A 16,770-nucleotide genomic window follows, 5' to 3' on the forward strand; every position below is an offset into this window, starting at 1 on the left:
AGAACTGGGGAGTTGTGACAGAGGCCACACAGTCTGCAAAGCCTAAAACATTTACTGTCTGGCCCTTTACAGAAAAAGTTTGCTGACCTCTGACCTAAACTGATGTCTTATTTGGAAAAATTTAAAGTTTATTGATCTGTAAATCATATTTCTATTTCCAAGGGAAAATGGAAAAAATTAATTCAGTCTTCTGAGTAACTGAGGTATTACTTGACCGTATTAAGTAAAAATCCCCAAAAACAGTTTCAAATTCTAGAAATTAATATTACAAATTAGATAGGAAAGGCTTAGGAGACAGAATGACCCTTTTCTTCTAGAAATGTCTGCTGGGTGTTCCTCTCCCACGTCTCATGACTGTGCCTCAGCATGGTGTTCTGAACTCAGAATGTGAAGGGCTGAGGAACCTTCTCTATGACGTTCAGTTGACCTAGAGGTGAGTTGGCTTCACGCCATGGCTTCAGACAGGAAGTCACCACTACAACCTCAAGGATTAGCTCAGAAATAATGGCTCTCAGACACAAAGAGAGGTGCTTTCTACCTTTAAGATTCTGCCAGAAAGATATTAAGCCAACAATGGGCATGAAGCCAGGTCAGCACCTCTTGGCACTTTTTTTTTCTTTTGAGACGGAGTCTCACTCTGTTGCTGAGGCTGGAGTGCACTGGTGCAATCTCAACTCACTGCAACCTCCGCCTCCCGGATTCAAGCAATTCTCCTGCCTCAGCCTCCCGAGTAGCTGGGATCACAGGCGCCCGGCTAATTTTTGTATTTTTAGTAAAGATGGAGTTTTGCCATATTGGCCAGGTTGGTCTGGAATTCCTGGCCTCAAGTGATCTGCCCACCTCGGCCTCCCAAAGTGCTGGAGTTACAGGCGTGAGCCACCCCACCCAGCCACCTTTTGGCACTTCTATTACATGGATTCTGTGCAGTAGCACAGCTGTGGCCATTATATACCCAATTAAGAGGGTGCTCCGAGGCAGTTTCAATGACAAAGGGTGGCACCACTTACTTTGTACATCACATTTCCTTCCTCCATTAATTTCTGTAAAAGTATAATCAAGATATCAGGTTTGGAAGTGGCCATCGCCCAAGCAGCATTTCCTGCAAAACAAACACACATTCAGAGGCACTTCAGAGGCCCGGGGGAAAGGATCCCAGTTCCTCCGTGGCCCCACAGCTAGAGGTCAGCACCAGCAGGAGCCCAGCTGCAAGGACCACAACACGATGAGGGAGGGAGCAGGACGCCGGCGAGGCTGTCACTAATCCTTTCCCACTGACCTGGGCACTCGAATCTGTCCTTGTTATTTTACTGAAAAAAGTAATGAGAAACGCAGGCATCCGAGCAGCGAAGACTCATTCCTCCCTTCCGGGTGGAATGTGGGGAAAACTGATTAAATGAGGCCTCAGCATAACCTCCTCAGTTCCTGCAACGGCCACCGTGCAGGCATGTGTTCTCAGCACGCAGTCTCTGTGCCGTGTCACTGCGCTCTACTCCAAGATGTCATGGCTTCTCTCTCCTACCCTACAGCTCGAGCTCTCGGGACACTGTGGGAGGAATGCTGAAGAGCACAGCCCTGGAGCCAGCCTGCTAGGTCCCCACGGCGAGGCAGTCCTGGGGGAAGACATTTAGCTGCTCGGTGCCTTGGTTTCCTCATCTGTAAAATCATGGGATTGTCACTGAGACTTTCAGGGCTGTGGCAGGGATTAAGGCAGAGGGCGAAACTGCTTGGATAGTTCCTGGCACTATTCACTGCTTGACAGTATTAATGAATAGCATTTTCATCACAGTGCCCTACCCAGAGCTGCTCCTGACCAAGGGCCCCACACATCAACCAAAATAGTGACCCTCCCCACATCTGGAATGGTGTGTTGTGTCAAAGCCAGCCACATGGAAAGGGCTTTCCCTACTGAGGGCCCCCCACATGATCCTCAAGTATCACCCTAGTTTGTCTTCGTGAAATCATACTACTACTTTCTTCACAGAAACTTGCTGTGGTGGCCATTTCCCCACACAGCTGACTGGTGGCTCTAGAACAGTGGCTCAGCCTCTGCCGCTGCTCAGAGTCACCTGGGGAGCTTTCAGCAGCACCGCCCGGCCCCACCCCACAGCAAGAGGCTGTGGTTCCTCTCTGGCGTGGTTCCTGGCCACTGATACCACTCCAGACTGTCCTTCAACACCAGCCTCTGCTTTCCACATACCCCCGCAGAAACACCGTGAGCTGCTTACACATTGAGCATAACGGTGATTAAGTGAGACTGAGACAGAGAGAGATCTGCAAACATCTGACATCTTACTTCCTTAACCTGGGAGCAGGTCACTCTCTGTGCTCTCTAGGCTTCTACAGTCGGGAGCTCACCCCTCCTCCTGCTCAATGGAGGCAGTGCTCACTGACCTAATTTGGCTCCCTTTCTGAGTAGCGCCACCACTACAGATGTGTTCCGGCAGCCGATGGCTCTGTCCAAGGGCCGCATCCCGCTGTGGTCCACATGCTCGATCACGGCTCCCTTCTCCACCAGGTACAGCACCTGCAGGGACAGCAGAGGCCTGAGCAGCAGCTGGGAACAGGAGTTCAGGGGTGCACACGGATTTAGGGGTGGGCAGTCTTAGCTTCACTCTGATTTTAGATGCCTCTGCCTATTAAGGATCCTAGACTAGAAATAAAGTGGACACGAAACAGAGAAGAGGAGCTGCAATCCACAGCTAAAACCTTCATTGCTGAAGAGATTTTGCCATCAGGGATGAGGAAAGCAGGGGACACGCTACCACAGGTGGGTGTGTGCACACATGCGTGATCTGTCTCTGTCTCACACCACTTCCCAGGCCACAGAGATGGGACATAGTCACCTTTGCATCTCCAATGAAGTAGGCAGCAGACTTCTGCAATGAGCTGTAACAAATGAGCGGGCCACAGCAGTGGTGACTTTAGAAATACTCAGACCCACACAACCTGTGCAAGGCAACTGTTAAGATTGGCAGCTTGGGACGGGATGGACCCAAGTATAATCCACTTCAAAGAGATGTGAAGGAAATTGGGAGAGTAAAGATGGCAAGTTTGATACCACGGTACAAAGACTGATTTGATGTGATAAAATAGCTGTCAGTTGAACCAAACTGGAAACAAGAGGAAGAAATACTGTGGCCACTCAAATTTCTCCATTTACTGGAGCCATTTTAGCCTGTAGCCATTTTTTAGCCCGTGGCTATTTTAGATTTTCATGTGAATCTAAAAATGTATGCTTCCTATCATCCACCCCACTATTCAAAATGACACTAACTAGAGGGATTATCTATATAAAGAACTACAACCCAACTACAAAAACCAAATAACCTCATCTTTAGAATGCGCAAAGGACTGGAATATATTTCTACAAAAATGATCAACAAATGGCCAACAAGCATATGAGACAATGTTCAACTTATACCCATTATGATGGCTACTATTAAAAAAAAAAAGCTACTATTAAAAAAAGCACCTCAGACATGCAGGGCCACGGCTTCCACTGCCAGGTCTGCAAGCACCTGTCTGTCCAGCTAGTCCTTCCACAAGTACTGGCTGGGCGTGATGGCTCACGCCTGTAATCCCAGCACTTTGGGAGGCCGAGGCAGGCGATCACCTGAGGTCAGGAGTTCGAGACCAGCCTGGCCAACATAGTGAAACCACATCTCTACTAAAAATACAAAAATAAGCTGGGTGTGGTGGTGGGCACCTGTAATCCCAGCTACTCAGGAGGCTGAGGCAGGAGAATCGCTTCAACCAAGGAGGCAGAGGTTGCAGTGAGTTGAAATTCTACCAGTGCACTTCAGCCTGGGTGACAGAGTGGGACTCCATCTCAAAAAAACAAAAGCAAAAACAAAAAACAAGTATTGGTGATGATGTGGAACAATTCTGGAACCCTTATGCACTGTGCTATGAATGTAAAATGCAGCAGCTGTGGAAAAAAAGTAGGGCAGTTCCTCAAAAAATTAAAAATACAATCACTATATGAGCCAGAAATTCTGCTTCTGGATATATACCCCAAAGAACTGAAAACAGGGTCTTGAATACTTGGACACCCACATTCATTGCAGCATTATTCACAATAGCAAAAAACATAGAAGCAACCTAAGTGTCCACTGACAGATGATTGGATAAACGAGATGTGGTATATACGTACAATGGAGCAATATTCATCCTTACAAAGGAAGGAAATGCTATTCTAACACACGCTACAACATGGGTGAACCTGGAGGACATTATGCTACATGAAATAAGCCAGTCACAAAGAGACAAATACTATATGATTCTACTTACATGAGATATCTAAAGGGGTAAAAAACTCACAGAGACAAAGTAGAGCGATAGCTGTGATGGGCTGGGGGAGGTGGAGAGTTGTTTAACAAACACAGTTCCACCTTTGCAAGATGAAAAGTTCTGGATACTGGTTGTACAACAGTGTGAATATACTTAAACTACTGAACTCTATATGTTTAGAAATGGTTAAGGGTAAATTTTATGCTACGTGTTTTTGCCATGATATTAAAAAAATGATGTTAGAATGCTAAGCTCCTTCACTCTTCTCTAATTTTGATAAACTACACAATGTGGGAAGGTAGCTGAAAAATAAGTGTAGACATGTAAGATTTAGTTGAGTATATTTTTGGAAACTGACATGGAGTTTACAAGGTACTGAAGTTTATACCATTGAACTCTGACAGTGCTGCCTTCTAAAAGCACCAAGGCACAGAGGTACAGGGCCATGGCTTCCACTGCCAGGTCTGCAAGCACCTGCCTCTCCAGCTAGTCCTTCCATTAGATGTACTGAACTATTGGAAACTGGTAACTCTCATGTAGCTATTTCTCTGGCACCTGCTGAGTGCCTGGGACATGGAGCCTGACAAAATCAGTTTCTGCCCTGAAAGACATTTCACAGTTCTCAGTTTATCAAGGTTTTATTCCCTCAAACCTTGATTAGACATGGGCATTTGGCAAACAGATAAAGATAGTGCCCAAAGCTTTCCATATTATTTTTAGGCAATACCATATCACTTTAAAAACAACCAGTATACGTACATGATGAAATACTATGCAGGCTTTAAAATAAGGAAATCCTGTCATTTGCCACAACATGGATGAAGCTGAAGGACATTAGTGAAATAAGCCAGGCACAGAAAGACAGCATGATCTCACTTATATGTGGAATCTAAACAAGTTGAACCCACAACAGAAGCAGAGAATAGAAAGAAGCTGGGAGACAGGGGGACCTGGGGAAAGGGTAGGCACCGGTCAAAGGGTACGAAGATTCAGTTAGACAGGAGGAGTAACTTCTGGTGATCTACTGCACAGTACTGCAACTAGAATTAATAACTTTTTATTTATTTATTTATTTTTTTGAGACTGAGTCTCACTCTGTTGCCCAGGCTGGAGTGCAATGATATGATCTTGGCTCACTGCAGTCTCCACCTCCCGGGTTCAAGTGATTCTCGTGCCTCACCCTCCTAAGTAGCTGGGATTACAGACACCCGCCACCACGCCTGGCTAATTTTTGTATTTTTAGGAGAGGTGGGGTTTCATCATGTTGGCCCGCTTGATCTCGAACTCCTGACCTCAAGTGATCTGCCCGTCTTGGCCTCCCAAAGTGCTGGGATTACAGGCATGAGCCACCGCGCCCAGCCAAGAATGTATTGTTTATTTCAAAATAGCTGAAAGAGATCTTAAATGCTCTCACCATAAAGAAATACTATTTGGGTGACGGATACATGAATTAGCCTGATTTGGTCATTCCACAATGTGTACACGTATCAAAACAGCACTGTACCCCATAAATATACACAATCATTAGTCAATTAAAAATAAAACTTTGTCCAGGCATGGTGGCTCATGCCTGTAATCCTACCATTTTCAGAAGCCAAGGTGGGGAGATCACTTGAGCCCAGGAGTTCGAGACCAGCCTGGGCAACATGGTGAAAAACCCTGTCTCTAAAAATTAGTCAGGTATGGTGGTGCATGCCTGTATTCCCAGCTACTCAGGGGGCTGAGGTGGGAGGATCTCTTGAGACCAGGAGAACAAGGCTGCAGTTATCACACCACTGCACTCCAGCCTGGGCAACAGAGCAAGACTGTGTCTCAAAAATTAATAATAGGCCAGGTGCAGGGGCTTACGCCTGTAATCCCAGCACTTTGGGAGGCTGAGGCAGGTGGATCATGAGGTCAGGAGTTCAAGACCAGCCTGGCCAACATGATGAAACCCTGTCTCTACTAAAAATACAAAAATTAGCCGGGCATGGTGGTGCATGCCTGTAATCCCAGCTACTCAGGAGGCTGAGGGAGGAGAACTGCTTGAACCCAGGAGGCGGAGGTTGCAGAGAGCAGAGATTGCACCACTGCACTCCAGCCTGGGCAACAGAGCAAGACTCCATCTTGGGACAAAAAAAATTAATAAATTAAAAACAAAACAACTTTAAAAAAAAGCAACCAGGTAGTCATTTGATTAGTCACTTACCATATATAAAAGTAGTTTCTAAATGATCTATGCAAAAGTTTTATTTATATGGATGACTGAGAAAATCACATATGCACATGTGTACGCATATTCACGTATGTGTCTGTTGTATGTGCTGTTTGTAAGCAGGTATTTTTAAGCTTTTAAGAGTCGACAAAAATCTTAAGTCCTGGAATAGATTGCATGTCACAGAATTAGAGAAAAATGAAAGATCCCTGACAAGACACACACACACACCACACACACACACACACACACACACACACACACTCTGATGACATTGAGACACAACCTCATGCAGGCCCTGGATTGAGCTGTTCACTTCCTGGTGTTCCTGGTGTTTTTTTCCAATGCAGGTGGAGGTGGGGAACACCTGCTGGTACTCACAGTCTCAGCATCACCATAGAAGGCAGCCAGGTCCAAGGGTGTGCGGCCATTCTTGTCCGTCTGGTCTATCGCAGCTCCTTCTTCAACCAGATACTGGACCACTGCCCTGTGACCTTTTAGACAAGCCCAGCTTAATGCTGACAGACCCTCTTTGTCTAGAGAAGATAGGGCTGCACCTGAAAGGAAAGCCCATTCACACAACATGAACCTTATGAGATGACAAAGCCAGAAAGCAAATCATTTCACACCTGCAGAACACCTGGCCTGACCCAAGTGTCAGTCAAGCACTGTGAAGGGGGACACTGGCCTGATGGGCTGGCAGAATGGTCATCGCTGCTGAAGAGGAATACCAGGCATGTGGCTGTGTTGCCTATTCTCTCTACTGTGTATTAGAAAATTTCCATAACAGAAAACTTAGAATTTGAATCAGAAAGCACTGAATGGGTCTGCTAAAGTTCTCTCTCTGTGTCCCTCCAAAAGAAACCTTTGAGGGCATCATGCTGCTACCTTTTGAAAGGAGGAATTCCACGGTGCTCAGGTGCCCTTCACAAGCAGCCACCATGAGGGGCGTCCGGCCTTGCTTGTCACTTAGGTTCACATCACAGCCGCGTTCCAACAGCAGTCTAACAATCTGGAAGAGACACTAGGAATTACCATCCTCCTGCTGCCTTTTCCACCACACCTGCTATACCTAGACAGGTTTCTCAACCTTTAAGAATAGTCAAATGACTTTCTTTCAAAAATCCGTAAGTTGTGTGAACCATGGGGCCTGGAAAATCTTTCCACTGTATTCCTTTGAACACAACCTTTTCCAAAATATGTACTCTTTTTAACATGCCCAATTCATTGCTGTTATCAACTAAATATACACATACCAGAGAGAAACGGTAATTTGGGGGAGGAGGGATGCCAATCACAATCTACAAGGACAAGACAGCCACAGGGGCGTGGGAGAATGAAGCATAACACAGGGGGGCAAGCAACGGTCATGGGGTCCCCCGCGGGCACTGAAACTAAAGTAAGTACCTACAGCTGAGTGCAGGGCAGGAGGGGGTCGCAGAAAGAAGGTCACAGAAAAGGGGGTCACGAGCACCCACCACACACCCAAGCCATGGGCTTTCCTAAGATGCAGCACTGGCGGATGGCATGCCCTTTGGGGAAGACAACTTTTAGCAAAGCACCCTGAGGAGATTCTTAGCCCTAGAAATATGCCTTTCAACCATGCATGGTCATAAGGCTGGGGAGAAAAAAAACTCAGAAAACCAGACAGGGGTATCCCATCACCACCATCCCAGCAGGAACTGCTTCACCTGTAGCTTAGCCCAAGTTTTTCCCCAACACATCACTTGTTACATGGCCACAGCAACAGGAGGTGGCACAATCCCACTGCCTTCTTGCTCGTTTATCCACTAACAAATGCTTTCCAAACTTCCCGGTAACTTAGGACACAGCAGGGCCAGGAAAGGATTAGCCAGAGGATCAAGGTGAAGTAGTGAGGGTGACAGGGAACAGATGGTGCAAACCAAGCTCTTAGGAATGGAAAGGGGAGAAGAATCCTGTCAGGAAGCACTCACAGCTCCTACCAAGGGAGCCAGCAGGCATCAGCAGAGATGCGATTCCATGACCAAAACTTTGGTCTAGAAAATTCTTCTTTGTAATGGTCGTAACATCCTTTGCATCTGTAGTGTATGTGTAACTTGGTGCTAGGCGTATGGTAGGTATGTGGTCACTGTTTACGAAATGAAGGAACAAGGATTCCCTACTCCCTTGAATGAACCACAACAATACATCATAGTAAAAAACAAAACAAAACAAAATAAAAACAAAAAACAAACAAAAAACCCAGCCTGAATCAGTGCTGGACCAGAGGGAAACATTTTCTTTTCCAAAGAGCATAAAAGAACCGCTCTTCTTCCAAGTATGTTGGACAAATGCGTCACCAAACTACAACAGCACATATGTTAGAGCAAGTCTCCTGTTACCACGATTAAACCACCCACTCCACTTCCCTCCGCAGCTGAAGGCAGTTGGCTGTGTCTCTGACCTGGATAGCTCAGCCTTGAGCAGCCTTGCTCCCCAGCCTATGTGGCCAACTGTATTATCTTGTCAAACGTGGCTCTATCAAGTAGTCCCAATGGCACAGCAGAAGCCAAGGATGGGGAACAGACAGGCTCAGGGGAGCTGCATTGTGTTCTCAGGGGAGCCAGGCAATAGTGAACTCCATCCCCACTCATTGCTTCTGAAGCATTCAGGGGCCCCCTGGGTACCTGCCAATGCCCTTGGCGTGCTGCACAAAACAAAGGTGGAACCCCTCTCCTGTTTGTCCGTGACACAGCAGCTCCACGCCCCAGCAGCAGCTCACAGACCTCCAGCTTCCCTCTTCCTGCGGCGGCAGTCAGGGCTAAAGGAAAGTCACATGGAGGGGAATCTGTTAGCGTGTGGTGGAGCACAGATAGCCAGAAATGCTTTAACAGTTCTCTCCCCCAGTGGGAGGTGGGGTCTATATGTCCTCCCACTTTGAACCTGGGGGGGCCCTGTGACAGCTTTGACCAACAGAACACAGCAGAACCAATTCTGTGTATGTGTCAAGGCCCAGGTCCTAAGAGATGGGCTGCTTGCACTTCCTTGAACACTGTTTCTTGGAGCCCGGATGCCATGCTGAGAGGAAGCCCAAGCAGTCCTGTGGTGAGACCCACAGAGACAAGAACTGAGGCCTGGGCATGGCTGCCAGTTCCAGATGGGCTCCCAGCAGACAGCCAGCACCAGCCGGCCAGCCACATGCATGTCCCATCTGGAAGGGGATCCACCAGCCTGGGTCAAGCTGCCCCAGCTAAAGCCATGTGAGCAGAGGTGAGCCATCCCCACCATGCCCAGCCCAAACTGTAGATTCAGAGGTGGCTAAGTTTTGTTTTTTTCTCAGGAAGAGATAACCAGAATACAGTGCAATGCAAACACAGGTTGGTATTATTGTCTAGTTTGGCCTCTTACCCTAAAATCATAAAATTTCATTCAACAAGAATAATCACTGAGGCAGTCTAGAGTGCATGTCACCGCCCCCCCCCCCCCCCCCATTAAAGAATCTCTTTAACAAGTCAAGATTCAGGGTTAAGAAAGTCAAGAAAGAAAAGAAGATCCAACTGTAGGGGGCCTGAGTGAACACGCTGGCCCAGGGGCAGTGAGCTGCCCACTGTCATGGCGGTGCTGCAGGAAGTCAGCTAAGGATGAAAGAAGAGAGGACAATGAGGCGGGTTACTCACGACACCCTCCCGTCAGCCTGGGCCTCCCCACTCCCCGATTCTTAATTTGGGGGTAATAAGCAGGGGGTGTAGTTCGAAGAGTTGCTTCTGCTCATCTTGGGAATCACTGTCTAGAGAGGAGGACGGAGGAGGTGGCAGAAACAACCCCAGGTCAGGACGATCAGCTCTTCAGTGGGACCAGAGGACAGGAAAGGGCTGAGTGGCGAGGGATGGCTGTTCCTCTGGAGAGGGGGAGGAGATGGAGTGCAGCACCCTGGCTCTATTCCTAGCATGTGCCTGGGACAACTCTGTTTCTAAACACAGCCGCGAACCTATACGTTTCCAGTTTCCAGAATAGGGAAGTCTTCTTACAAGTCAGTCAGGCAGACAGACCTCTAAGGCTGAAATGGGGCAACACAAGAACAGGCCTTCAAAAGGTGTGGTCCCCATGCCAGGGAGCCTGTGAAGAGCACTAAGCCCCATTAGTAACCAGGCTCACTAACGAGAGATGGATGCGGAACAGGAAAGCTTGCACCCTGCTAGCGGAAAGGTGCATGGTGGCTGCTCTGGAAAACAGGCTGATGCTACGAGTTAAGTTGAAGACAGGTGTAGCTCCCCACCCAGCAACCCACTTGCAGAGATGCACCCTGCAGGCACTCTCAGGGTGCACCAGAAAAACAAGCAAAAATGCTCACCGCACCTAGGGCTGCAAACAATCCAAACAACCATCATCATCATCAGCAGCAGCAGGCTTCAAGAAAGTGGCACAGTCAATCAGCAGAACACTACATGTCTACAAAAATCAACACCATGCGGCTAAACACGACTGACCGAGTCAGTCTCACAAACTTAACAAGGATTCAAAGAAACCAAACCCAAAAGAAAACACAGAGGACTTTGTTCATACATAGTTCAAAAGCAGAGTACTGCGACAGCCATCTCGGGAGAGGGTCACCCGTGGGCTTCCGATTAGCAAGGGCAGGACCTGGTTTGTCTCCTGCGCAACTCCTGAGCTCGGGTCTCAGAGCTAAGCCCCAGGAGCCAAGGGCTCAGTGATGCTGGTGTCTGCATGCCCCCTTGGTCTGCCTGTCCTCTTTGACACCCCTCAGGGCAGCTAACAGATGCCTGCTTCCTCTGGTGCCTACGATAATGCCCAGGGAAGCTGGGAGTCTGTTGCTGATTTGTGACCTCCTCTGGTCACACCAGTCAGCATGGCCATGGTTTAACCTCCAAGAGCCACATACACAAAAGGCGGCAAACCTGTTATCTCCCTGCAAGAAACTAGCTCTCCTACTGAACAAAGTCTCTACAGACTGTCCTGAGGGCCATGGTGCAGTGTGGCTGGCGACCTCACCTCTTCACATGTCACAGAGAGGTAGCCACATTTGTCTCATGGATCACCTGAGCTCCGCGTTCAATCCGGGGCCTCGTCACCAGAAAGTGAGGGAGTAAGCGTGGGCAGCAGGCAGTCCTGGTCTTGCAGACCTAAGAATGTAAAGGTCAGGCCCAGGATGACCGTGGGGAAAGCATCCCCTTCTCCATCCTTCTAGAAGGGCAAGGCAGCTCTCACTTTGCTTCTGGTCCTCAGTCAGTGTGGACCTAAGCAGTGAGGGGACCTTCTTCAGTGGCCTCATCACAGACCAGCCCCTCGTAAGAGTTTACATGGCAGTCCAGGGAGCTCAGGGCCAGTCTGTAGGCCTGGCTGATTCCGAATGTCCCACACCCTATTCCTCACCACCGAGATGATGGCCTGTTTCTTTTCAGAAAGGAGGCCACCACATTTCTCCAGAAAAATGCGTTTAAAGGGCTCTGTCCTGTTGGATGTCCTCAGCCTCTTGATCTATGTTTGCAGCAGACAGCACTAAAGCAGTGGGGGACCAGAGGAGGAAACAAGTCAGGAGCTGGTTCCCAGCTCCCCAGGCCTTATCTGAGCACCAGAGGGAGCAGGCATCTGCCAGCTGTCAAGATGCTCTGACACCTGGTGCTACAATATTTTTCCAAGAGGCGTAACAACTTCAGTTCTCTGTGGTAGAACAGTCCTTCATGTGCACTGGGACATGGTCCCTTGCAGCTCTCCAAGGAGGTAGCTGGTAAACCCAGCCAAGGTCCTCATGAGAAGTCAGTGCTGGTACCAACATGTGTGTTCAGTGAGTCATCCTAGTGGAGGGCACAGGGGGCCGGTGCACCATGGTTCTCAGAAGGTGAGAGACTGCTCAGCTCTGGAGTCCTGAGGTCCAGGATGCAACACAGGACAAGACATCTGAAGATAGGATCTAGTCCCAGTTGCTACGTGTGACCTTGGCAAATCCTCAAGGTCTGTGAGCTTCAGTTTTCCCATGCAGAAAGCTAAAGAGTTGAGCCTGACCAGAGTTATGAAGAGGCCAAAGTTTCCGCAAATGCTTAGTCCAAATTTCATTCTTTAAATGCAACTTATTTAAAATTTTGTAATAAACACAATACCCACCCCCACCCAACCACCACAACATTTGCTGTTACTAAATTCCTTTTTTTTTTTTTTTGAGACAGGATCTTGCTCTGTTGCCCAGGCTGGAGTGCAGTGGTACAATCTCGGCTCACTGCAACCTCTGCCTCCCAGGTTCAGGGATTCTCCTGCCTCAGCCTCCCGAGTAGCTGGGATTATAGGCATGAGCCCCGATGCCTGGCTGATTTTTATATTTTTAGTAGAGATGGGGTTTCACCATGTTGGCCAGGCTGGTCTTAAACTCCTGACCTCAGGTGGTCTGCCCATCTTGGCCTCCCAAAGTGCTGGGATTACAGGTGCGAGCCACTGTGCCCGGCTGCTGTTACTAAATTCTAATACCTTGGGGCCCAGTGCATTACCACGGGTGCCCAGAATAACTTATCACTGGGCAGTCTTCATAATAGTGCTTTTCCTGTCATCTTTCTAGTCAGATAATTTCTTAGAACTACAGGAAGAGCCGTTCTTAACAACAATTGCCATCTGCATCACTGATCTGGATGACGAAGTGTATTCTTTCAAGACAGTGCAACCAGAACAAAATATTGAAGGGCAGGGATGCTACAGCTGATCTGGACTGCAGGTACCATTCATATTTGTGTTATGCAAACAGGCCCATTGCCCTTACTGAGCAGACATTTAAACTTCATCTCAGTGCGTCGGTATGTAAAACTGACATAAATACCATTAACAGAATGTTATTTATGTCATTCTGTTAATGGTATTTATGTCAGTTTTACATACCGACGCACTGAGACAGAGATGGGGGGTTCCCATACCTAAAATGTTTGGAAACCAGGGTCCAGTGTGATCCTATCTATATTCTGAGAATCTACACAAACCAGTCCTTGTCCCTGCTGTCCCGGGAATTCCTGCTGTAGTCTCTTCCTGCCACGATGATAACGTTAATGATTCCTACTAACATAAGGCTTGGGGTACTTTTATATTGTGAGAGACCAGAATATGCCACCCCAAAATATGCCTTTTTGCATAAAGATTTTGAGTTGATTATTTTGTGAGACTGCATACACAGGAGATATCCCAAAAACAGAGAAGTTATCCTCTTGTAAGACAAAATTCATGGGTGTCTTCCTTTCTATACCAAGAAGAGAAGGATGACTACATCACTAGAGATTTCTATCAATGGAGAATCTGGCTCTCAAACTTTACCTTTGTTAACTGCTTTTCTTGGGTACCTCCCCATAACTGGCCTTCCCCAAACCATTTATCTTTGTTTCAGGGACATTTTTTTTTTGAGACGGTGTCTCACTCTGTCACGCAGGCTGGAGTGCAGTGGCACAATCTCAGCTCACTGCAAACTCCGCCTCCTGAGTTCACGCCATTCTCCTGCCTCAGCCTCCTGGGTAGCTGGGATTATGGCGTGTGCCACCATGCCTGGCTAATTTTTGTATTTTTAGTAGAGACAGGGTTTCACCATGTTGGCCAGGATGGTCTCCAACTCTTGACCTTGTGATCTGCCTGCCTTGGCCTTCCAAAGTGCTGGGATTACAGGCGTGAGCCACCGTGCCCGGCTGGGATGATGGTTTTTAAGCCTAAAATCTAAGCCAACTCTTGAACACTGGCTCATTTCTCTGGGTATCTCCCATGGATACAACACAAGATATACCTACTACTCAACTTCTGTTTGCGTTAATCTGTCTTTCATTGCTGCAGTCTGTCCCAAGAACTGTGAAGGGTAGGGATAAAGTGATTTCTTCCTCTCCTACAATATACATTTTCTGGATTGATTTGATTGTGACCCTGAACACGCACGATTCTTACGCTGGAAGACCTGGGTATTGAACCACTACCTGGATCTGCTGCTGCTCTGCCATTTTCCTCCAGGCAAGGAACAACTCCCTCTTCCTCCTCTCCCTGGTTGACCAGAAGAAGGAATGAATCAAAACAAAGATACATGGGTTCCACGCAGAGGCAGGGCCTTTGCATGACGCCATGCAAAGGAATAAACACAGGACTCTTCCATTTGATGAGATCTGAAACAGCCAATCCACCACAGCATTCTGCTCTTTTATTTGGTAAACAAGTTTCATCTCCATTATAAATGGGGCCTTTAAATCAGGACTTCTGTTACAGCTGCTACTGAATTTTTGCAACAGCAGCACATCAGAAATGACAGTCCAGCACTAAAAATAGGGACCTCTGTTTCACAGAGGCATCAGAGAAGCCACAAGTTGGGGCAACTGACAAGGGGTGAGCGTGCCACCCTGGGCATGGCAACTGGGTTGGACCCTGTCCTCCTCCTTTTCCTTCACAACCCTTGCTATATATTTGGTGACTCCCTCTCGAGGCAGCTAAAAACCTGTAAGCACAGGCAGACTTTGCTCAGGCTTAAAACAGATCACGTTCTACACACAAATTCCTGACAAGGCTCTCGTTTACAAATGATGCAGACAGACAACAAGATCTGTGTTTTCCTTTTTCTAAGCAGATTGAGTATTCTGGGGCCATCACTGCAAACTCCTGAGGCTCTGCCATTTTCAGGGAATCTCAAGTTTTAGCAGCCACAGGGACTTACGAACACCATATACGGAAACAAGAGAGACTGAAGAATAGCCACCCACATGCTTAAGCAAACAGAACCATGGCTAAATTATGATCAGGAATTCCAGCTATTCTGCTGCAAAGGCCGACCTCTGGTGCTGCCCACCAGGCTCCAGTGAGGGTTAATGCACTCCGCCTGACCCGAAGGAAAAGAGGGCAGGGGAGGGCAGAAGAGAATGCCCTGCTATGGGCAGTACCTTGCCTTCTGGCCAGTGAAATACAGAGATGGAGAAAAAAAGACTTGGTATGAAATGGGAGCTCAAAAATCAACGTGAATAGATGGCACTTTTTAGGACTCAAATTGGACACAATTTCTTCTGGTTGCAAAATCCTTAACAAGATGGCATTTGTGAATTAAATTCCCATGAAAGCACATATTTTCTGATGATCTGAATAATTTCACCTCGGCAACACTGTCCTGTCTTGAGAAGGCAAGTAGGTTTGTAATGGCAGACATTCATTTTAAGAACAACCTGACTGGCCGGGCGCAGTAGCTCATGCCTGTAATCCCAGCACTTTGGGAGGCTGTGGCGGGCAAGTCACCTGAGGTCAGGAGTTCGAGACCAGCCTGGCCAACATGGTGAAACCCTGCCGCTACTAAAAATACAAAAATTAGCCGAGAGTGGTGGCACGTGCCTATAATTCCAGCTACTCGGGAGGCTGAGGCAGGAGAATCGCTTGAACCTGGGAGGCGGAAGTTGCAGTGAGCTGAGATTATGCCATTGTACTCCAGCCTGGGCGACAGAGCAAGACTTCATCTTAAAAAAAAAAAATTAAAAGGTCGGGCATGGTGGCTCATGTCTGTAATCCCAGCACTTGGGGAGGCCGAGGCGTGCAGATCACGAGGTCAAGAGATCGAGACCATTCTGGCCAACATGGTGAAACCCTGTCTCTACCAAAAGTACAAAAATTAGCTGGGCGTGATGACACATGCCTGTAATCCCAGCTACTCAGGAGGCTGAGGCAGGAGAACCACTTGAACCTAGGAGGCAGAGCTTGCAGTGAGCCGAGATCTCGCCACTGCACTCCAGCCTGGTGAAAGAGCAAGACGCCGTCTCAAAAAAAACAAAAAACAAAAAACAAACAAACAAACAAACAAAAAAAACCTGACAACAATCTGAAAGTATTGGAAACAGCAGTGAGAGAGCTTTTTGTACCATAAAATGGATGGTTTGCAGGAATCTCTTACATATTAAAGTTCTCTGGGAAAAGATTTGATTTGCAAAAACTCAATTGTCAACTTGCCGGGGACACAGTCATTCCACAAACAGGTCTATTCCTAAAATTTTATAGATCTGTCACGCAAATTCACAGGATGTGCTGCCCAGGCTCAGGATGGCTTGGCTTGCAGATCACAACAATGGGTCTGTATTCCCACCCACATTTGCTTTTGGACCCAACTTGGGGGCTTGGAGAGAAGGGCGGCAGGGTCAGTGCACACAGAAGCAGCTTCCTGCTGGCAGACTATGACCTTTTCATGCATTACCCACGGATGTATGAAAACCATTCTGCAAGCTGGAACCGAGTACCTCCAGAGAACAGCTTGCACCTGCAGAACCCACTTCCTGCTGGCTGAGAGGGCACTGCGGGCAGGGCAGGGCAGGGCGGCTGGGCTCTGCTTGTATACT

General features: G+C 47.7%; 1 protein-coding gene across 6 annotated transcripts in view; it reads right to left on the reverse strand.

Moving 5' to 3' along the window:
- TANC1 (tetratricopeptide repeat, ankyrin repeat and coiled-coil containing 1) overlaps positions 1-16,770 on the reverse strand; it is a 263,097-nt gene that overhangs the window by 5,856 nt on the left and 240,471 nt on the right. For all 6 annotated transcript variants that reach the window (XM_030796065.1, XM_030796063.1, XM_030796061.1 and 3 more), the window contains 5 exons: positions 9,133-9,266; positions 7,373-7,496; positions 6,866-7,041; positions 2,392-2,524; positions 1,008-1,099 (listed from right to left, as the gene is read on the reverse strand). In XM_030796065.1, the coding sequence (XP_030651925.1) occupies positions 1,008-1,099; positions 2,392-2,524; positions 6,866-7,041; positions 7,373-7,496; positions 9,133-9,266 (659 nt within the window). The remainder of the gene's footprint in view (positions 1-1,007; positions 1,100-2,391; positions 2,525-6,865; positions 7,042-7,372; positions 7,497-9,132; positions 9,267-16,770) is intronic.

The sequence above is a fragment of the Nomascus leucogenys genome, chromosome 17, assembly GCF_006542625.1.
Source record: "Nomascus leucogenys isolate Asia chromosome 17, Asia_NLE_v1, whole genome shotgun sequence".
Taxonomy (NCBI): Eukaryota; Metazoa; Chordata; class Mammalia; order Primates; family Hylobatidae; genus Nomascus; species Nomascus leucogenys.